Below are 23,602 nucleotides of genomic sequence, written 5' to 3' on the forward strand. Positions count from 1 at the left end.
TCCGCCGGGGTCGGCCTTCGGCCTCCCAGCCTGAAGCTCGCCCTTCGGGCTCGCTTAACCTACTTGGAAATTTGACTTTGCCCCTGTCCGCCGCCATTTTGGATTTTTCCAAAAAACTTTTTTCATATGGTAATCTTGGCCCCCCAGGCTCGCCGCATGCAAAATCTCAGCGCGCTCGGACCAACATTAAAAAAAGAAAAAAAAAAGTCGGCCATTTTGAATTTTTTTTTGATGCAGTTTTATTTGTCTCGGGGCCTTCTATGACATTTGGTCGAGCACCCCCCACCTATTACGCACCGTTTGAGAGTTGCCATACAAAAGTAAAGTGGCCATTATTCCGCCATCTTGGATTTTTTCCAAAAATTTTTTTTTCCATAGGAGTCGTTGGGGCTCCGAGATACCGCGACCAAAATTTCAGAGCGCTCGGACCTTTTTGAAGTTTTAGAAAAAAAAAAGTCGGCCATTTTGAATTTTTTTTCTCTTATTCAGATTCCACTCGAAGCCCTCTATGACATTTGGTCGAGCTCCCCCGACCTATCTCTCACCGTTTAGCATGTGGGGGATTCGAAAAAAAATCCCATACAAATTTTTTTTCGAGCTAAAAAAAAAAAAAAAATTTTTTTCGAATGCGGGGGCCCATATGTACCCACATACCGGTTCTCGGCGCTCTCGGACCGTTTTGAAATTTCGGCGCCATTTTGAGTCGGCCATTTTGAATTTTTTTAAATGCCATTCCATTTGTCTCGGGGCCCTCTATGACATTTGGTCGAGCACCCCCCACCTATCTGTCACCGTTTAAAAGTTGCCATACAAAATAAAAGTGGCCATGGTGTCCGCCATCTTGGATTTTTTCCAAATTTTTTTTTTCCATGCCGATCTAGAGGGCCCCGAGATTCCGTGACCGAAATTTGAGCGCGCCGGGACCGACTTGAAAATCGGCCGCCATTTTGAATCCGCCATTTTGAAAAAAAAATGGTGGCCTCCGAAACTGCCCAGGGTCCTCTGTGACATTTGGTCGAGCACCCCCCCACTATCTCCCACCGTTTTGCCGGGCCGTCAAACATTTTTCTGTCCCGATCCGGTAGACCGAATGTCGGATTTTTCCGGAGGTCACCGGACCGCCCCCTGTACGACCGTACCAAACTCGAATCCCCCCCGCGCCTCCTTCCGGGAGAACAATTCGTGTCAATTCATGTTCGGGCTGCAGCTTTATATAATATAGATAGCGCAATTCAGGATTTTTATTATTAATAAGTTGTTAACTAGTTATGGCGTTATTCATAGACGCGTTACTGGCCTGAATTAGCGACGAATCGTTTGTCTTTATCTGTCATTTTGGCTTATGTATTTGTGAGAAAGGGATAAAACTTAATTTAACTAAATCGGGCACGTAAAGTTTTATGAATAAGGGGGTTAGATAATAAAACAAAATATGCGTTATTTATAAAATCGTTTATTAAAATGATTAATGATAATGTTACATACATACTTCGTTGTATACATTATAACTTTAAAATCGAACTTTTTTTATTTTTTTAAAGTTACAATATATGAGCGATTAAATTGGATATAAAATTGCACAACTCTGGTTACATTTGTCTTAAAATTTTAAACCTAGTCTAGTCACAATAAATGCAGTTATAAATGCCCTTATACTTAAAATTTCAGAATTATTATGGAACAATATGCATTTCGATATAATTAAAGAACTTTCGCGATATTTCTATGACTGACAAAATTATTCTAGTAATCGATTCATGCACAAACGTAACAATGTATCCAACAACATATATAATTATTTCAAAACTAGGTAAGTCGTAAACGTAGGTGATCGTTGAATTAGTTTTAGTGGAGTTTTTCTGGAAGTATGTTATAGTTCGTTTTTTTGCATTAGAATGAAGGTAAGCTTTTTATTAAAAACACTTTTCTAAAATAAGTCACAGCAAATATGTAACAATTATAAATCATATACGATTATACATTATTTTGCTTTCATAAGTAATACAAACTAAATTTTAAAATGGGTTTTCAATAATGTTCAATAAAAAGACGTCAAGATTATTTACCTTTTTTCCAATACTAAAAAAACGAAGTATAGTTGTGAATATTAACTAAAAGATATATTTAGATAGATAAGATATTAGATAATTTTAAAGGTTCCATATTGTTCCATGCATTATATGCTAATTCGTAAGATTAAACTAATAGTATCATTTCAATATTAAGCTTAAATTCTTCATTCACATTGTTACATATTTGGCAGTTTTTCCTAAACTAAGATTAATGCTAAATAAAACTATTTATTTCACCAATCTCAGACCATAATGCAGAAATCGCATACACGTTTTTTAATGAATTGCTTAAAAAAAATGGTCAATTTAGTTGGATTATATTTTTACTGGCACTGAATTATCACAGCTATATATTTACCTAAGTCAATTACAGGATTTGAGAAACAATTTTGAGATTCTTAATAACTTGAAAATAAAGAGAGATAAAGTAAGTAATTATATTATAAAGTAACATAATAAGAAAATAAGAAAAAAAAAATTGCAGGTGAATATTTGGTGGCATTCAAAATTAGAATAATACAAACAAATTATAGGTACTACACAAACATAAAAATCAACAAAATAAGATGCATTGGAAATATAAGAGTCAAATTTTAAAATAATTAAATTAGATAAAATATTATTCTAAGTGTTATGGTGTTCACAAATATTATTAAAATATAACTGGTTTCGATTCACATAAAGAATATATCTAAACATTCGTCATACTTAAATGACATACCTAGGCATTCAAATAACACAGGTATAAACCCTCCTGGGGTATTGTCTACGTTGAATAAAATTTTACTAGGAACAGTACTATTGCAATTAATGTTTTAATATTTTAATTATTACTAAGTCTAAGACTATTTTATCAATCTTATAATATTCAGATGTTTCGCGAATACTTTAAGCTATTTCGATATGGTCAGATCATTGTTTTGAGCAGTTAGCAATTCAGTAAATTCTTCCCATTCATAGATCAGGCATACTACAAAACTATGAAATTGTAGTTGCGTTGAACACTCGCTGCCCGTGAAGCAATTAGAAAAGAGACAGGACGCTGCCCACCGCAAGTAAGTGTTAGAGAGAGCACACTATGTACTCGCGTGCAACTATAGGTCCGTAATTATTATAAGCAAGAACACGATAAAAATGTCATCAAAATTACCACAAATAATAAGTTTTATTGATAAATGCGAATAAGACTTACAATTGTCAGATTAAGAAAAGATCCGCGGTCATCACACATTGGCACTATTTTACTTGTTACTTGTATAATACAGTAACTTTATACATTAGCGTTTGCGCCAAATCCGGTAGTTCTGATACTTGCAGACTTGTTTATGATGTTAGCCCAATGAATAATCCAAGTTTGTGACCTCGAGCGCCGAACGCAACTTTGTAATAAATCCACAAAACCGCGAAAACCTCGTGTTTTTTTTTAGATTTGGGTGATCATAACCCTAAAGGACTAGTTTTTGATAGTACCTTCTCAAGGCGTTATTAAAGCAGACTAAATCTGCTACAATGCTAGAATAGAATTGTCTCTGAAGATCCAATAGTTTCCGAGATAAAGCCTTTCAAAGTTTATAAAAGAGGGGGGAAACAGTCGGCTCACCAGGTTCAATTTATGCTATATTTCTTCCTGCTCTTCGCAACTAGGGCACGCTACATAAACTTGGATTATTCATTGAGTCAACATCATAAATAAGTCTGCAAAAAATCAGAACTACCGGCTTTGACGCAAACAAACCCCATTACAAAAGGCGACAGAGTTACATAGGTAGTAAACGTGAGCTCAATTGAAATATTGGAACCATATTAGTATGGAACGCAAATGTACGGTGACCGCGAGCGCTCTTAGGTCTTTCTCACACCGGGCAACTTATAAAATGGTCGCATCACGGATTACAACTAATCATTTTTGGATTGTCCCCCGCGTACATGCTCCTTAGTAGGTAGGTTAAGTGTATAAACGCTCGCTTTCATTGCCAATCTACTTCCCGCCTTATACCCCTTGTATTAAAGATGCCATACATTTGAGCGTCGGCGGCTAGTCTGCGCTAGGGAAAATGGCGTCGCTGCGCAGTTGCGCAGCAGAGCAGCAGTCATAGTTGTCTGGACGCCGACGCTCGGGAGACGCTAGTGTTAGAACAGCTCACATGGGCACATCGGCGACGTACTCTATCCTGAGCAGCAGGTCCACGAGCTCCTGCGCGTCGAGCCAGCGCCACGGCAGCTCGCGCGCGCCGCAGCCGCGCCGCCGCGTCACGCCGTACAGCGCCGACAGCGCGAAGATGAAGCACAGCACGGCGAACGCTTGGAACAGGCATTTGAGGGACTCCCTGCAATTAGAGACTGTGGAGTAGAGAAGGGCTTTGTTTTGGAGTTGCGTTTACTATAGTATAAAAATACATTTTCGTTTTTTTTTTTTACAAGTGACCATCAAGAATTAACTTTACGCAACTCCGTGTGCGCACTCTGAGAATAGGGACCGTGCGCGTTGGAGGGTGGGCCAGCTTGCGGCCTGAATCGGAAACATAAACATATATTGACACTTCACGCGAAAGTTCTCGTAAGTTTTCTGGTGCATTGCAGATTCTGCCATCTTGTGGGCTACATTGGAAGCATGAACTTCACATTCACACCTCGCGCCTAAAATCTGACGTCCCCTCCGCTGCCCCCTCCAGTTTATGCGCGCTCCCTATTAGGTAAGAACATAAAAAAATGGGCAAAACATATTGTAAGAAATATATTTGTTTTTACCTATATAAATTCCAATACGTTTTAGGGAATTAAATCATGATGGTATTTCATGGTTTGGTTTAATACTTTGACCGACAACCCGCCTGGTAGGCACTCGTAATTTTTGCTCAAATGCCGGTCAAATTAAAATTAAATGAAATTAAAATTAATTACTAGGTTTAATACTTCTGATTATCATGTGGTCTTTCGAGTAGGTGCAGTTGGTTTAAACAGGTTTGTGACAATATGTTTTTACTTCACCTAACCTAATACTATGTGGTCGCTAACGCCAAGGCCAGGCAACCGATATTGTTATATGTAGCAAACGAGTCAAACGACCAAAAATAAACGCACTGTGCGAATACTTTATACATAGTTTATTTTGGTTTTTAAAATACCTATCATAAGTTCACACTCCCAAACAAAAAAAGACCCCTTACCACAAAAGTCTCCGTATGCTGCGCTGCGGCGCGACAGCTGTCCTTGTCTCACACGCCGCGCACGGGACCGCAGCCTGCGTGCCCACTGATGCCACGTCTGTAAAAATATAATCATATTACAAGGAAATACTATGACGTCATAGGGATGAATAGAATATTAATTTCATCACGAGATAGGTATATGTATAATAGTACACATTATTACCAACAATATACTCTATAAATTACCGTTTAAAGTCTGTACAGTCACCTGCAATAATAAGTAAGTCTTCGAAGGCCGCTAAAATATGTGACCCGCTCTCATGGCTCTACAATTAAGATAGTGTCAGATATTTTTGCGGCCTTCGTTGTGTAACATATAACTGCAGGTACACAAACCTAAATAAATTAACAGTGACCCAAAATACTACTTTCTTTGGTTGAGACACTTTACACTTGGTCTTATAAAGATGCAATATTCATCAATGACTAATTATTATAAAGTTTAAGAGTCAGACCAAGCTAAGTTGGCAGCGATTTTGATAGCCCAGCCTGTGCAAGTGTTAAGTATACGTCATAATTTCATAAAAGATTGACGTTTAAAATAACACTTGCACTTCTTTATAAGAACGAGCCTTCTTAATCAGACTATTTTCTTTTAGTCAATATACTAAACTTAACATACAAACTACTCAGTACATTATCTACCCTCCTGAGACCCAGCAGCACATATTTTTTTTATTTAATTTGGAGCCCTCAGTTATTCAATAAAAGTTCAAAATAGATTGCGAAATATCTACAAATAAATTTACCCTGTGTATCGGGAGGCTAAAACTAAACTAATAATAGTAAATAAGTTACTAACTATAATACTAAATAAAAGTACTTATAAATACGACTACATAACTATTACTAATAATAAATAACAATATAGATTATTAACAACTACTTTTATGATTAACTGTAACTTATAACTTTTATAAGTTACAGTCTGCGGCAGAAATAGCTGTCAAACTGCTTAGTCTTTAACAAATTATGTGCAGATATTTTTGAGCGTTTCCTCCAAGCAGCTGTTTCTGCTGCCAACTATTCACTAAACCACAACCAACATAAATGACGTCACAATACGACAGTACTACTAAATGAATGAAACAGGACAACACATTACCTACGACACAAAATACACCTAAACTACTAAGGAATTAGGCTGGAATTACCATAGTCAGTTTGGCTTTCTATACAAGACACCTCACGCGTCATACTCTCGATTTTCTCCTTCTGAGCGATGCATGCAGATTCTAACACGTCGAGCTTAGCTTGTAAATTCTGTGACATTGCCTCTAAAAAGTTATTCTTGTTCACGCCTTCGTCTAAATATTTTTGTAATACATTCAATGTGTTCTCATATTTGTCCAAATCTAGTTGCATACTAGCTAAATTGTTATTTGCTTGAGATATGTCGCCTTCTAATTTAGCCGTATAATCCTGTAATTTGGCACAGTTTAAGCACTGCTTTGTGCAGTCATCGCAAACTTCGACGTTATTGTTATCAATAGAAGGTACAATTTCCATTGAATCATCTATCTGCGTCCCGGTTTCACATTGTTCCACTTTTAAACTATCTATATAATCTTGTAACGTCTTCAAGCTTAACTGACACTTAATCAACTCTTTATCAGCATTTGAAACCTTATTTTGAGTCTTCTTAAGGTCTATTCTTAATTTAGCACGTGTGTCCTTTAGTTTATTACATTCTACTGTTTTCTCCTTACAATTACTACATATTGTGTCATCCGTTTGTGTCTCGGAGGTTATTTTCTCGATTTTAACATCAAGGCGCTTTTGTAATTCTTTGAAATCCTTTTCACACTCGATGAGTTCTGTTTGCATGAGAGACACATTGTTATTTGCAGTTTTCAGATCATTTTGGACATTTACTAAATCATTTTGTAACTTATCACATTCGAGGCACGTTTTGGTGCAGTCACATTCGTTACCATTAGTTATTTCATTGGATTCGTCAGTCTGAGTGCCTGTAGTTGATGTGTCTAAGTTACCACGGTCATTGTATTCAAATAATTGTGATTTGGACATATTGCCAGAAGCGTCAGGTGTAAGTCGGGACATATTGCAAAAGCTGAGTCGAATCTCGTCGAAGAGGGATAGGTTGGAGGCGCGTCCAAGCTCCTGATCTTTAAGCGCTTTAATGAAAGCATCTTCTTCTAACACATGATTATCTATTGAGGTAAACAGAATGAATAAGCAAGCATGGTTAAAATTTGCAAGAACAGACGAGAGTGAAGAGTGGACATGAAAAGTCAAAGAAGAATTTGGTCAAAATAATTGCAGACTAATTCGTTCATTTTGAGTGTATCCTTCTTTGATTTTGCACGTCTATTATTAAATAGGCGGGTCCACACAGAGCGAGCAGCCTCGACAGGAAATTTCTTCACGCGGCAAACGACGGGCTTCACGCAGCCGCATGCTCGTGTAACTTTTGCCTCACCCGAGCCAATTTACTCGACAAGATGGCGTCACTCAGTCAAAATGGCGCCGCACGTAATGACTGCAGTGGCTTGCGTTTTTTTTATTTTGTGTTTAAAACAATTCAATAGAAAATGAGGAAGAAAAGGACTCGATCTACAGAACTGGAGCTGAAAGACATATTGCGACACTCGTTATTTAATTTTTCCAACGTTGTCATGTTTTGACAACTTTTTACGTAAGTACGAACAAAATAACCATTCGCACCATAAACAAACACGTCTACACTAACGCGCGGCAAACGTCTGAGGCGCCTTTGAGCATGCTGAAAAACCGACACCGAGCAGCTCTGCCAAGGGCGCGCTCGGGCGAGGAAAACACGCGCGCCGCCTCGGCCGAGGCACGTCTACACTGGAAGTTTTGTGCGCGAGGAAATTGCCTCGCGCGTATGCTCGCTCGGTCTGGACCAGGGAAAACACAAGATTTATGAAATTAGCGGGAGTCCATAATCGCGGATGGGGAAGCGGATCACAATATCATCCTTAGCACACACTGAACATTCTCAATGCCGTTGGCAGTTCATAAATCGGGTCATAGTTATCAGGTACAACAATTTAATATCTTGCTACACTTGAATTTCAATTTCAGCTGGGCGACCCATGTGGGATTCTTGTAGGCCATCAACAGCCCACATCGCCTGCCATTAAAAATGTTTCACTCGTTCCATGACGTTGCGAGTGTTAAGTAACTATCCTCCACTTTTGATCAGTAAAGGACCCAAAGGACCTTGGAATACCTGAAGAAAACCGGCTGTCCACGTTGAGGCTGTCCAGAGCTGACAGCATCTGGTCCTCGGTGTAGCTCACGTCTATGGAGCGGTCGATTCGCAGCTGTGTTTGGTTGGAGCGGTTCAGGACGTCTTTCAGCTCCATTTCTAGGACCACCTGAAAATTTACGTTTGTTGTAACTAAGGAATGACATAAATTTTCAAAATCTTTCAAAAAAAAAGTGCTTTGATTTAATAGGGATCATGTTTTTTTATTGGGCATAATACTGCACAAGAATTTATGAATCATGGAGCAGTTCGTTTTGTTGATGAGAAAGAAATCTTTCATTTAATCAAAGTGGGACGTTTTGCCGGCCGCGGTCACATATCAATATCTTCTTGAGGTCATCATAACACAAGAAGCAATGAATTAGGGGACCTGATACGAGACTACGATTAAATATAGACCATAGCAGAAGGCAAAATTAAAGGATTAGGTCGCGGAAGGCCGAGAAGAACGTTTGTTGATCAGACCAAAGATAAGGTTAATGTTGAATTGTATCAGGAGCTCACAACATTAGCAAAGAAGCAAGATTGATGGCAGTTACTCTACAGCAATCTGTATAACGTGAAATACCTTCTCCTTCAGCATCTGCTGCACCAGATCCTCCTGGTCCTGCAGCCGCGCCGCCAGCTCGGCTCTCTCCCGCTTTAGAAGCTCGTTTTGTTCCAGAAGAGAAGCTTGTCGTGACGCATACATCTCGTTGATGCGGTGGCATTCTTCTTTGGACTTGCTTAGGAGCTCTTGGAGGGTTAGTTTCTGGAATAATAAAAAAGAGGTCTTTGGAAGAAGAATAGTCTAAGGAAAATCGTGCATGGAATTTGGCTAATACAGTGCTGTATTTTATGCGGCAACTCTAGTTTTCAAAAGTTGATGTTTACACAAACTATTGGGCCAATAGTATTGGCTATGTGCGAAGTTGGTGGTGGGGGAAATACAAGCGACGCAAACGCACGACGTGGTGAAAATATGAGCTTTCGTCACAGAATAAATAACAGTATAGATGGTTCACTGTATGACAAAACCCCTGTTTAGGTATACCGAACGTGCCTTAACGTTGCTGATTGGACCGAGCTCTTTCGAAAGGCCTGATATGGGCATGGCTACTCCTAGGGTTGACACCGTCAACTATTATTATTGTTATTAAACGTACTAGTTTAACAGATTTTGAAATTTGCCAACACTGCCAACTTCATTACTGCCGCAAAATCAAAACGATTTTGCTGCCAGTGCCCAGATATTTGACATTTGCGGAAGTAATGCAGTCGACAGCTGTATTGCAGTGTGACATTACTGCCTCACTGTTGCAAATGTCAAAATCGTTGTTGCTACCAGGATTGACATTTGTGGCAATAATGTACTCGGTAGTAATATCGCAGTATTATCGTGCTGCAATACTACTGCAATCGACTGCATTACTGCAGGAAATGTCAAATACATAGGTTATTTATCTAATACAAAATCTATCATTTGGCTATATAAAACTGTATCAATAATTATCCCTTCCGTAGCAGTGCTCGGTAACCACTGCTAGACATCGATATTAGTGGGCCGCATGTACTTGTTGTATCGCGGAATGACGCCTGCTTTTGTAGGACGATATCTTCATACTATTTGGCAGCTGCCAACTGATAAATAAGCAATATGCCCCACATACACTAGGGCGGCGCACGGAGCGATTACAGTTACCACAAAACATATGGCACAGTACATTGTCATCTATATTTTCAGCTGTCAAACTAGGAGGCACAATTTTTTCACAGACTACATTTTTTCTACCATAATCTTTCTTGGAAAGGAAAACAGGTATCTATGCTGTAAACTTTTGCATTCAATAGACATAACTATAATATTTTTTCAGCAAAGTTATATCAACCAAGTTAATTCAACCATCAAACTCAATTTGAACAAAGTAAATTCAGTCTCAGTGTAACGGCGAGTCCGGGTGCCCACCTCGGCCTCGAGCGCGGCCGCCTGCCCGCGCGCCGCGGCGGCGCGCCGCTGCGCCGCGTCGCGCTCCCGCGAGGCCGCGCCCAGCGCCTGCTCGGTGCTGCATAGTCGCTCGCACGCTTCCTCGTAGTCGCGGCGCTCGTGGCTCAATGTCATGTTTTCGTCGCGGAGCCTACAAGGAACAAAAAAAAAGAAATAAAAAAACAAAATAAAATACATTTTTGTAGTTTGTACCATTACACTTAGTCTGTACTTTCACCCCCAATGCACATGTTTCGTATAATTTTGACTAGTATACGCGAAGGATCAACCTCGGGGGTTTTCAATAACAGCATTAAAATTTTAAAATAATGTAATAAATATGTAAAATAATAATTTAATTTGTAAAATAATATAATAATAATGTAATCAGCAATCGAACCGTAAGTAGTTTTAAGCTTTTTTTATTGTATTTTAATTTTACTGTATTTCTTTTTATCTTTTAAATTTATTGTTTTGTATTGTAATATTATCTCATGGGTCTATTATCTGAATACAGAAACATTTATTCATAAAATGATCAGATTGAATTACGCTTCTCGTATCCTCGTTCTTGCGGTCGGCGAAGGCCGGTTGTTTATACTTTAGTCATCATTGTATAATATATGATTACATGTTAAAGTGTGAGCGCAGTGGTGCTGAGCACGGAAAATGCTTAGTCCTAGCGAAGTCCACTTGTCTATAGAGTATGATAATTATCCCTATCCTTAATAGTCTTCTCTTCCTTGTCGTATCCTCATGGCCGAGGGACGTGAGGACTGTGGATACTTTTCACCAGTGCTCTGCAAGCCGCTCTATCTAGGGCCCGGTGCATACTAGCCTGAAATGTGTTTTTTGTCTCTGAAGTTATTCTGTCCGCCCAACGCATGGCCATACGTCCATCCCTACGCTTCCTTGGCATGCGGCCAGTGATTATGAGCTTTTCCACACTATCTGGACGTGTCCTGCTTAGATGGCTGAAGAAACCAAATACACGTTGGGTGCAAACAGTCGAGAGCCTCGTTTTAATATTAAGTTCATTGAGAATAGATGCATTTGTACGGCGGTCAGTCCACGAGATCCGGAGCATTCTCCGCCAGCACCACATCTCGAACGCATCTATCCTACGACGGGTTTCGACTTTAATGGTCCAGGTTTCGGACGCGTACAGAAAGATCAAGAAAACAAGGGTCCGAATTAGTCTAATCTTTGTTTTGCGGTTTATGCTTCTGTTCTCCCATATTCTCTCGAGTCGTTTCACCGCAGCTTTGGCCACCTGTGCTCTTCTAACCACCTCTAGGTCGCAGTCACCATCGTCGCTTATTTGAGAACCCAAGTACACAAACTTGTGTACCACCTCAAGATCGTGCAGCTCGTTGGTTCTCTCCATTTTACCAGGACGATCGATAAAAATCAACTTCGTCTTGTTTCTGTTCATCTTAAGACCATATTCCTCGCTGACGAGCTCAATCATTTGGAGCAGGACTGCAAGTTCTTTTTCTTTTTTTTTTCCAGAGGCACCTATTATAGTAGTGTCGTCTGCAAAACGTAGTCCTTAATATTATAAATGTGAAAGTAGTTACTGTCCTCTTGACGCTTAAACTGCTGAACCAATTTGTATAAAAGTTGGTATGGAAATATTTTATGACTAGGGAAAGGACCTAGGATAATTTTTACCCCGTAAATCATCCCTTAAGAGGGTGAAAAAGGGGTAAGAATTTACTGTGGTGGAAGTACTTATATTCTTCGTAGACAAAGTCGCGGACAGAAGCTAGTTAATATAATATATACTATATATATATATATATATATATATATATATATAATCACATGTTGAGATGTGAGCGCAGCGAGTCCCGCTCGGCGCTGAGCGCGGCCAGCGCTTCTTCGTGCTGTCTGTCGGTGAAGTCCAGTTGGCTGCGGAGTTTGGCAGCTAAGTGGGATTTCTCGCGCAGCTCGGCTTGTAGCTCTTCCAGGATTATGTAGCCTGTAAATAAGAAATCAGATCAGATGTGGTAAAAAAACTACTGAATTCAAACCATACATTTAAAAAAATCAGTAACTTCGCTAAGCACGAATAATTTCGTACCCGCCTGTTCCTAAAGTTAGACCAAGCTAAGTTGACAGCGACTTTGACAACCCAGCCGGTGCTAGTGTTATTTTAAACGTCAAATTTCTATGAAATTATGACGTTTACTTAACACTTGCAGAGGTTGGGCTATCAAGATCGCTGCCAATTCAGCTTGGTCTGACTCTATCTCTATCACACGGGCATAATTATATTGCTGTGCCGCCCATATGCCGGCGGTCAATGCCTATGTGCAAGCGAGAAATTCAATATAATTATGCGCGTGGAATAGAGATAGAAAGTCGCGGGTCAATGTACGAAATTCTTCGTACTTAGCGTCCATACTTTAGTAAAAATGATTAGACAAAATTGATTGTATCAAGCCGTTTTAATTTAACAACTTTCAATTATATGGTGTTGCCTACATTAGTAATAAGCTTTCCCTCATTCTGGGAATTGTTTCTAATCACTGGATAATTTGTTATCTAGTTAATTAGATACTTTTTACTTGAACGTTGAACATTTTAGGGCCTAAGCACACTGCGACTTTGTAACGCGCCGTCGACGCGCGTTTGTACACGCGATTTGCACGCAAATCAGACACAACTTTTAGACTTTTGCACACCTATATAGCGTTTTTTTTTTAACAGATACCCTCTAGGAAATACCGGCAGTTAAAACAACACGCGCGTTGGTATCGCTACAAACGCGTCGTCGACGCCACGTGCATCGATTCAAACGCAAATAAATTGCTTCATGGAACTAAAAACGTAAAATAGTTGCGGTGTGCAAAGGCCCTTATTTTCTTGTAATTTAATCAGAATGAAACATGTGATGACTCTAATTAATAACTCGAAAACATGTATTTAATGACTAAAAATATAATTTAGACAAAAATATATTTAAAAAAGTAATTACCATCATTAGAAATACCAGAATCAGAGTCCTGTGGCCCCATTCCGCTCTTCAAGTTGAAACTGAAATAATGTGGCAGATTATGACAAGCAATGGGTTAACGAGACACGATGACCGGTGTCAGTGAGGTCATTGCTTGATGAGCAGTGATCGGAACTATGGGAGTAAAACTTTAACAAAACTTATCAAGAGGACGTAAAAAGAGTGCTTATAGTCTTAAAAATATTCGAATATCTATGAATGTAAATATTTTTATGGCTGTAAGTACTATACTATTCCTATCCCTATGGACATGAATATTTTTAGGGCTGTATGCACTATTTTATGTCCGCTTAACAAGGTTTGTTAAAGTTTTACTCCCATAGTTCCAATCACTGTTGATAAGTACAACACAAATTGATGATAACATGGAAGTCATCAATGAAAGACAGGCAAGCAATCTAGATACACATATTAAAGAGTAAAGATTTATGTCCATACTATAAAATACAAATAGAAAATACAGAAGATTTAAGAAATGCTGAAGTGTTGTGCATGGTATAAAATATTATCTATGCAAAAATGAAAAACCATTATGAATGAGCTACACTGTCTGAAATTAATTTGTTTGTTGTAATGTTTAATGCTTTTTTTTTAAGAATATAAATATATAATACGAAAAAAAAAATCTTTTCCCTCATTGATATAGGAAGCGTCTTACGGGCAATAAGAATGACGCCAGTACAGCGGTGTCACGCACACAAATTCCAGCCAATCGTGCAGTCTAACGCCACAACGGGATTGGTTGATGAGTTCGCAACACGCGCGAGTTGCCTTAGACTGCGCGATTGGCTCGAATTCGTGTGTGACACAACTGAACTCAAGCATCATTCTTAGTACCCGTTAGACCCATCCTTAGATATATGTCAATGTTTTCCCTACATTCATATGAGTAACAATAAAGTGCGTAAACACAAATTGTATTGCTATTCTATAGCTTTAATCATATGTAAAATGTGTCTGCAATATAGCAGTAACAATGTAAAACAGGAAAAAGAGGAATTCTATTTCATAACAAACTATGTTTGAGGACAATGTGACAATAAAACCACAATGTTTACTAATAAATGTATGCTGGCATGTGATGACTTACAGACATCAGTAATCTCATACTTCTGGTGGCAGTGTATTTAAATTAAAAGGATTGTCCATCAAGATCCTCCCTCTCATATTAGCATTTATCCCAGCTGAGGGCCTTCTGCGAACACTGAAGAACCCAAATTTAGGGCATCCTTCTCTTTCACTCCAAAGCGTAATCCCTTGATTGAGAGTAATACAGAGTGACAGGGATAGTTCGATTTTCGCAGTTATAGGCCTGCATCCTCAGCTACTGCGTTGAATTCCTGTGGATCCTTTTTTCCCAAGTCTCTACTACTTTACAGCCAAAAAAGTCATAGAATTGTTCTTATGGATAAAAGAAAACCTCTATACAATCATATGCTTCTACATCATTCAAACCCTGCATTCATCATTTGGATACCTGGAGCTGAATATAGTTTTTGAAACGTGTTAATTAATCATCTCAGACCGAATTTGGCAAGGCTTTTATAATAATGTTAAAGAGACAGATAATTACATGCATACATAAACATATGTATTTATAAAAATCCTTCTATTATAAACGAGAAAGTTTGCATGTTACTCGCACACCGAGGGTTCCGTACAAACCTGTAGGTATATATTATTATATGATGTAACTAAAAATTTACGGTTTTTGCAATTTTTTCTTTTTCTGTGCTATAAGACATTGTTTCATACCAAATTTCAAGATACTAAGTTCACGGGAAGTACCCTGTAGGTTTTGATTCCCTTGCAAGTGTCAAAAACTTGCGGTATAAACGGCTGTATCTCTTGATTACGGTGGCTTAAAAGTTTGATTTGTTCACAGCTCCAAGGGACAGTAGATCCAAGTATTTGATATAAATTCCAGCTTGATACCTCCACACAAAGTGATCCTATAAGGGTTCTGTTTTTTCCTTTCGAGGTACAGTACCCTAAAAATCCTAATGCATTCTAGGCGCTATATGCTATCTGTATGCAAAATTTCAGCCAAAGTGTTCAGCTGTTTTCGCATGATAGTGAAATGAACCTCTATCATGTATAGCCTGGATTGTAATAAGTTTTTTTTGTTAACCTAATATAGTGCCCCCTGCTGGGCAAAGGTCTCCCCTCGTTTCCTCCACTCAACTCTATTGTTTGTACCCTCCGCCAATCCGATAAAAAAGCGCCATCCTGCTAAATTGTAATAAGTAACCGCCAAAATACAAGCCTGTAGTGAGAGGCAGGACTTCTACACAGCCAAGCCTTAAACAGGAAATGGCCTTATCCCTTAATAAAAATTTCAAAATGTAGTTTATGTTCACTGCTGGCTTCTACATGTTAAAATATAATATTAGTTAGGACACAAGAGTAATAATAGTAATACATGCAGAATCCTCATTGTCATCAACTAATTTAAAAAAATTGGTAAATAATAAATACCTTTCATCAAGATCTAGCTTGGTCTTCTGACTGTCAGTAAAGGCATTCAGTGCGCTGGCCAGTTGGGGCACATTTATCTCTGGATTACTTTGGTTGGGGTCTAGTAGGGTTTTCAGGTAGCTAAATTCAGCACTGTCAAAGATAAAGCCATTATTACAGATGGGTCAATGCACAAGAGTAATGCGAGTCAGCATTATATTACGTAGTAATTTAGCTCTAGATGAGCATTATTTTGGGCCCTAGATATAGACACTAAATTTAGCATCATAAATAAAAACTGATGCAATGAAATTTGGACTCGCGTTAATCTTTCGTGGAATGCTGCAAAAATTAAACAATGCAGCCTGTAACTAGAAACAATGTGGAGAAATATTAAAAATAGACATAATTCATAACACGAGTTCAGTGTCTGTGTGAGTATATACAATAAGGGTATAAGAAATCAACTGAAATGAACTAAGAATTTAATAATAAGTAATATTATTCTAACTCACTTGTTAGTCTTCACGGAAGGAGCGAATTTATCCATGAGTGCACCCACATGTAAAGTACCGGTACTCTTGGCACCGCAGAAGTCAAATATTTGCAGTGCAGTCTCGAGACACTCTGTAACACAGAAATAAGCTAACCACATGCAAAATAAACACGATACCAACGCGGTGCTGCAATAATAACAACAGAAAACAAACTTACCATCGGTGTTAGATGTATCTCGATCTAAATCCATTTTCTTCAAGCAACCACACTGTAACTGCACGGAAACGCGTTAAAGTTATTTCAGATTCAGTCTTAATCATGTGCGATATATGTACGTTAACGGCTCTAGTTGTTTGTTATTTCAGTATGCTTAAATAAATTCGTTACGCTACGCCGGAGTACAAAAATAGCAATGCAAAAATAGTTTAGTCAGTTTAATCAAACAAACGTCAAATATGAAAAGAAAAGCTCGCTTTTGCTATTGTCTATGCGTGGTCTATGGTCTACGCTATTTGTAGATAAAGCACCTGCTACACGGCTGGCAACCAAGCTTCCAACTGTCATATGTAAAAATAGAGTCTAAGCTAAATTAGATAAATTGGCAGCGATTTTGATAGCCCTGAGTATTGTATTCTTTGTTAAACATGTAAACCTACCACTGTAAGTAATTTTTAACACCTTATTATGTTTTATATTAAAGGAAAAAATTGTAAATTTACGCTTCCGGCAGGACTTGAACTCGCAACCTCCGCAATCCGTGCGTTTACTCTTAACCAATTGAGCTACGGAAGCCTACCAGGACCTTACAAATCTTTCCATTCCTTCGGTTATAATATAAAATTAGTTCATTGTATTAATATAAAATTTATTATTATGTTTAATGCAAATAATTTATCTTTATCTTTAACGTCCACACTTTATCAGGCCTGATAGCAGACACACATATATATATATATGGTAAATATATATATATATTTATTATTTTATTTATTAGATATTTGGTGAAACGGAAAAATATTCTTTCTCGGCGGAAATCGGGTCGGATATCAGGCCTGAAAAAGTATGGATGTAATTAGCACTTGATTTCGAGCCTGAAATCGGGAAATGTGGATGCAATTGGCGCTTTACTTGGGGCTGGCTTCGGGCCATAAAAAATAATTTGTCTCTAATTGCCAAAAATGTTCAATGTTTGATTTTTGCATATGATTATTTTTGTTACATTTCAATATTGTTATCTATGTGCTGATAGTCCGTGAAACGGAAAACGATTATCAGGCCCAACATCCGGACTGATTTCGGGCCCGATATTGGAAGTGTGGATGTAATTGGCTCTATAATATACGACCACCACCAAAGAGCATATAATCACTACGACTTACTTTACTCTTTGACCACCACCTATCGGTTGAAGACTACAAAGGTTGGAAGTGATTACACCCTGTAGTACCTACCTACCAGAGTGTAGTAAGGCCTTTAGAACTGTTTCAGCACCAGTGAAAAAACGGTAGCTTGATTGAGATGAATCGACATTCGTTGAATTATTTAACTGTCACTGTCACAGGAGGATTTAATTTCTTTTATGGCAACACAGTCTTTTCTTGTCGACGAGTTATAGGAATGTGAGTTTTGTAAATTTACAAGAAAAATATCTATTTAAATCTGTGTTAATAAGAAACATTTGAAGCAAATTTCTTTACCAATATAAAGTGTGTGCATCGTACTGTGCGTCGCCATTAAGATTTTTAATACTAATTGAGATTTTACACTAACATTGATGAGTTCAAGTCGAAGTTGTACACACAGTTGATAGTGATTATTGTGGTGTTTCTTAACATAATTATCATAAAAAGACGTCTTAACTCAAAGAGATATTTTAAAAACATCATACTCACATATTAATTGCGTATTATAGAAGTTGTGAGTCAGTTTTTGTGAATCAAAATACGATTTTAGAGGTTAGTTTTGTTTTCGCAGATCCATCCAAGATGGGTAAGATCATGAAACCCGGGAAGGTGGTGCTGGTCCTCAGCGGCCGGTACGCGGGCCGCAAAGCCATCGTCGTTAAAAACTACGACGAGGGAACGTCGGACAAACCCTACGGCCACGCTTTTGTCGCCGGCATCGACAGGTATCCGAGGAAAGTCCAGAAGAGGATGGGCAAAAACAAAATCCACAAGCGCTCCAAAGTCAAGCCCTTTGTTAAGGTAAGAATCTTTGAATTTGTAACATAACCTTAAAGTTTGTTTTGATAGTGAAATGCTCCATATTATCTTTGAGATGTCAAATTCGGATATAGAATGCATTTTTTTAAGAAATGACATGAGAAGTACGTATACTTTTACTGTAAAAAAAATGCTTACTAGATACTGTAATAATATAATTTTAAAAAGATACTTAGCAATTGGTGGAGTAAATGTGTGTGTGCAATATAGTGATAGACAATTTTATAAAAGGACTTGTTTTAGAATTATTGATAGACCTACATTTTCCACTACAATACAATATTTTCTTCAACATTTTCCTTTATTATTTGGCAACATAATATATTCCAAACTAACTTTCTCTGACCTTCTGTATGAAATATCAGTGTAAACTCCATCTCCATATAACAATTCACTCCTTATAACATTGACATTTGGTGGCTATAGTTGCTTTACTTCAATATTAATTTCTCTCTCTGGCGATCTAAAGAAGATGATTAATGATCTAGCATCGGAAAGTGCAAAAAAACCTTGAAAAAACAAAAATTATGACTAATGGCAACAAAGACCCTGTAACAGTGGAACAGACTCAAATCTCCTATGCTGAAGAATACATAATATCTTGGCCAACTGATGTCTCCAGAAGACAACATAAAAAAAGAAGTTCAAAGAAGAATAGCGAACAGCTGGAAAAAATACTGGGGACTGAAAGAAATAATGAAAGACAAAAACTTACACATAACAACTAAAAGCAAACTATTTAATACATGCATCCTACTAGTTTTAACATACGGAAGTGAAACATGGTTCTAACAAAAGACACATAAAGCAAACTTTCCATATGCCAGCATGTGATGGAAAGAAGTATGATAGGTAACAAGAAAATAGACAAAGTAAGAAATAGCTACATTAGATACAAAACTAAAGTCCAGGATATAACTAGAAAGATAAGAAAACAAAAATGGAAATGGGCAGGTTACATGATTAGAGGTAAAGACAAATGGAGCAAACTAGTCATGCAATGGTACCGAAGGGATAGAAACAGGAAGGAAACTAGACCAAAGAGAAGGTGAGAAGACGACATAAGACAGGTCGCGGGAATAACTTGGGGTAGAGTGGCCACAGAAAGACCAAAATGGAAAAGATTGGAGGAGGCCTTTGCCACTTGGCAAACGGACACACAAAAATGGAAAAAAAGAGATATATATGAATATGAATAAGAGAAAAAGAAGAACAAGAGAGAGAAAAAAAAAGAAATGTATTCATATAATAATAATTTAAAATGTCAAATATTCGGTCCATCTAAAGGCTAATATATATATATTAATTTCTCTCTATATAATGAAAACTCTATAGCATCAAAAGAACTCAGTCCCTTGGGTGTCACTATATAGTTTACACTATTTTTTAGATGGCACCAGCATAGGTTTTCCTGTAATCCCTAGAACTATGTAAAATACATGTTTTTTTTTGGAATTTTATGGTCTAGATGTCCTATCAAAAGGAAGTCTGTTAAGTTGTTGGTTATGGTCAGACATAGGAATCCGTGGGGCAAAATTGTTTGATAAGTAGGAAGTTCCTGTATTGATAAACTCTACTATCAATGCTTCTTCTTCTTTGTCAGGGGCTGTGTAAGGCTCTACAGCCTAAATATCACTGCAACCATTCCTGATCTATTGTGATCACCACCTACTACAAGTCTCGATCCAAACCTACAACTTCAAAAATTCCTCCGGACGCAATGTGTGTCCGCCCAGGATTGAGTCACGCCTCTGCCTCCATACAGAGTCTGCACCGCCCCATGTCACGTTTCCAGCATGTGCTTATTTAGGCCGCAGTGCCCAGTAAGCACCCTTACCAAGTTGCGTAGTTGGTTCCTAGACAACGCTAAGGCGTTTGAGGCCGCCTTTTTGCTGAAGGCCTTGATTAGCGCCTTGGAATGATTCAAGCCTGTAGTTTCCCTCCAGAGTTGAATGGTTTTGTAGTGACAGTAGGTTTAATTATTAAGTCTTGTCTTGTCTTAAAAACGAAGAAGAACACATTGAGTTATTATTTAATTATTTTTACACTCAAAAACATATTTTTACAAGCAAACTCTTGAGTGATCACTAGTATATAGAACTAGCATCGATAGTTGAGTTTATCGATGCAGGAACTCCCTATTTATCAAAAAACTTTGCCCCACGGATTCCTGTCTGGTTATGGTGATCCTTGTACAGTTTGTCATTCACATGGTATTTTTCTTGAAGTGTTGTATAATTCAAATTTTAAAGTTAAGTTCTATTTCTCTTAGTGTATAGTCCGCCAAGAAAGTGGTTTACCATTTTTGAACTCTACTACTTGACAAATACGAGTCGAAAAGTGGTAAACCGCTTTCTTGGCTGACTGTACACAATGTCCACCGGGTTCGGGTATGTCCTTAAATTACATCCAAAAGAGAGGTATGGGCACTGAATGTCATCTTGCTTTGTGTGATGGGCCACATTTACCACATTACAGCAAATGTCATTCAAGATCTAGAGCAGAGCGCAACTGGGGAAGTACCTCCACCTTACAGAAAACCGCAGCCATATCATTCTAGATCCTACTCATAGTGTTGTGTTCCTGCCAGTGCTCAAAGAGGGTGCGGAGTGTTAGGGTCGGCAACGCGCATGTAACTCCTCTGGAGTTGCAGGCGTACATAGGTTACAGAGACTGCTTACCATCAGGCGGGCTATATGCTTGTTTGCCACCGCATTGTATAAAAAAAGAGTTCTCAAGTGAATGCAAAAAACAGGGGTCACCAAAACCTGGTCAACCAGGCCAGATACCGTACAATTAGTACTGTAGTCTGCTGCTTATTGAAAACTTGGTGCACCAGATTTCAAGCTAACTGAACCAGAACATAAATTGTTAACGGAAAAAGTATAGTCTGTCAACAGAAAATCACACTGATAAAAGACTTGCTTTCTGACCATTTGATTGATTGAGTAGCTATTTTCATTGTGGTTAATTCAAATTTTTCCTATCTGTAACTGAATTAATAAGACCATAATATTTATGTACACAGTACAAGAGCATACTCCCATTTTAAAGGCTGGCAACGCACTTACAATCCCTCTGGTGTTGCAGGTGTTCACGGGCGACTGGAACCGATTCCCATCCAGCGATTCGTTTTGCCTCCTGTTGTTCCTCCTTTCGTTTCGTTGTTTTGCCTCCTGTCGTGTTACCTTATTTTTTAAAAAATGTATCTATTAAATGAAACTTTTCCTTCATTCCAGGTAGTAAACTACAACCACCTTATGCCCACCCGTTACACAGTAGACTTCAGCTTCGAGAAGTTCTCCGCCAAGGACCTGAAAGACCCGGCCAAACGCAAGAAGCTGCGCTTTAACACCAGGGTGCGCTTCGAGGAGAGATACAAGAGCGGGAAGAACAAGTGGTTCTTCCAGAAGCTTAGGTTTTAAGTACAAAATAAACATTGCGCGAGTAATGTGATGTGTTGTTTCATTTGGGAGGGAATGAAAATCTACTCTTTTAACTATTATAGGTTTTCAACCAACCGTAAAAAAAACATGCCAACCGTAAGGTTTACTGTAAAAAGCATATTTATTTTAATTTAACCCCTCGTGCTTTGAAACCCTCGCAACACACACCGCTCACACAAATAGAACCACAAGCGCAGGAAAAGGGTCAAAGCACAAAGTAAATAGTTCGCTCAGTACAAAGTGCCCTTTTCGCTGCACGCACACAGACAGACGTTACATTTACAGGCGTTCTCGGGCACTCTCGGGCAGAGCTTAGTCGGGCTGTGCGCGCGTTGCTTACTTGACGTCCCCGCCGCTACGTAGGTACCTTCTTTCACGTACGTCAAAATGAATAACCGATATTTTTTTTAGTGGGATCACTATCATAGTTATATCTTGTTAGTAGTTAGTTGTAACAAGTTGTTACGCTCCAGTCTTCGTCACGTGTGGTGTCGGGTCCTTTAATCGATATTTGATGCTCTTTAACATCTAAGCAGTCTCTAAGGAATGTAAACGTGATAAGATGTATGTATAACTGTGTATAAACGAATCGATATATGTATGTCTGTAAACTTATATTACCTACTCCTTTTTAAAATTCGAAATTAATACAGAAGCAACCCTAGTGAGTCGGGCAAGTTTAGGTATGTATTTTCAAGAACGGCGGGAACGGACCGTCTGTTTATTTTTTATTTTGTGGACATAGTTAGCATTTTTTTTAAATCCACTGCATATTGTTCGGTTTTGCTATCCTGTCCTAAATGTAAAAGTGTTAATGTTTCTGCTGTCCTTAGCTAGATGTACAAATACGGGGGTGGCAGAATAACAGCGTCCGTTGCTGAGTCTTTAGGGCCGCTGTGCCCCGAGGCTTTTTGGCGCAGACATTAGCTGAGCCACTTTCCCTTTCAATTACCTAGTTTGTAAGCATGATTGTGTACCTAAAGGTTATGGCGCTATAGCTCGAAACGATGCTGCTATTGCATAATATATTTGCTTTTGGGCTTTGATCTATTGGATGGCGCCCCTTTTTGATATTTAACACATATCAGTGAAAGAATAAGAATCATAGTCAAATGGCATTCTTAAAGTTTAAATTATGTGTCGAAAGATGGCAGTTAATTGTGACGTTATCTATGAAAAGGGACCTTATTGTCGATGGCGCTTCCGCCGTCATAAACGATGCTCCGATACAAACACTGCGCGACGCAGTGCGGCGTAAGCGCCATCGACAATAAGGTCCCTTTTCCTAGGTAATGCCACAATTTACATCTCTACAAAGTTTTCTTTGACAATACACCTCTACTTCAATTTCTTTTTGGTATCGATGATGGTACAGTCAGCATCAAAAGTAGCGGATGAAATAACGCGCCAAAAGTATCTGATATTCCGGATAACTTTTCCAAATATAGATAAATTGT

At 38.4% G+C, this 23,602-nt stretch overlaps 2 protein-coding genes across 2 annotated transcripts; one reads left to right on the forward strand and one right to left on the reverse strand.

Moving 5' to 3' along the window:
• Positions 1-1,436: 1,436 nt before the first annotated feature.
• Positions 1,437-16,935, reverse strand: LOC133524438 (interaptin-like). Its single transcript, XM_061860478.1, has 11 exons — positions 16,694-16,935; positions 16,495-16,606; positions 16,001-16,132; positions 13,484-13,542; positions 12,328-12,484; positions 10,483-10,651; positions 9,106-9,288; positions 8,499-8,646; positions 6,436-7,455; positions 5,240-5,336; positions 1,437-4,399 (listed from the first exon to the last, which is right to left on the reverse strand). The coding sequence occupies exons 1-11, from the start codon at positions 16,725-16,727 to the stop codon at positions 4,213-4,215; spliced, it is 2,298 nt and encodes a 765-aa protein (XP_061716462.1). The 5' UTR covers positions 16,728-16,935; the 3' UTR covers positions 1,437-4,212.
• A 1,055-nt stretch (positions 16,936-17,990) lies between these two features.
• Positions 17,991-22,153, forward strand: LOC133524439 (large ribosomal subunit protein eL27). The gene is made up of 3 exons (XM_061860479.1): positions 17,991-18,096; positions 18,452-18,681; positions 21,939-22,153. Exons 2-3 carry the CDS (start codon positions 18,463-18,465, stop codon positions 22,122-22,124), a joined length of 405 nt encoding a protein of 134 aa, XP_061716463.1. The 5' UTR covers positions 17,991-18,096; positions 18,452-18,462; the 3' UTR covers positions 22,125-22,153.
• Positions 22,154-23,602: the final 1,449 nt, after the last annotated feature.

The sequence above is a fragment of the Cydia pomonella genome, chromosome 13, assembly GCF_033807575.1.
Source record: "Cydia pomonella isolate Wapato2018A chromosome 13, ilCydPomo1, whole genome shotgun sequence".
Taxonomy (NCBI): Eukaryota; Metazoa; Arthropoda; class Insecta; order Lepidoptera; family Tortricidae; genus Cydia; species Cydia pomonella.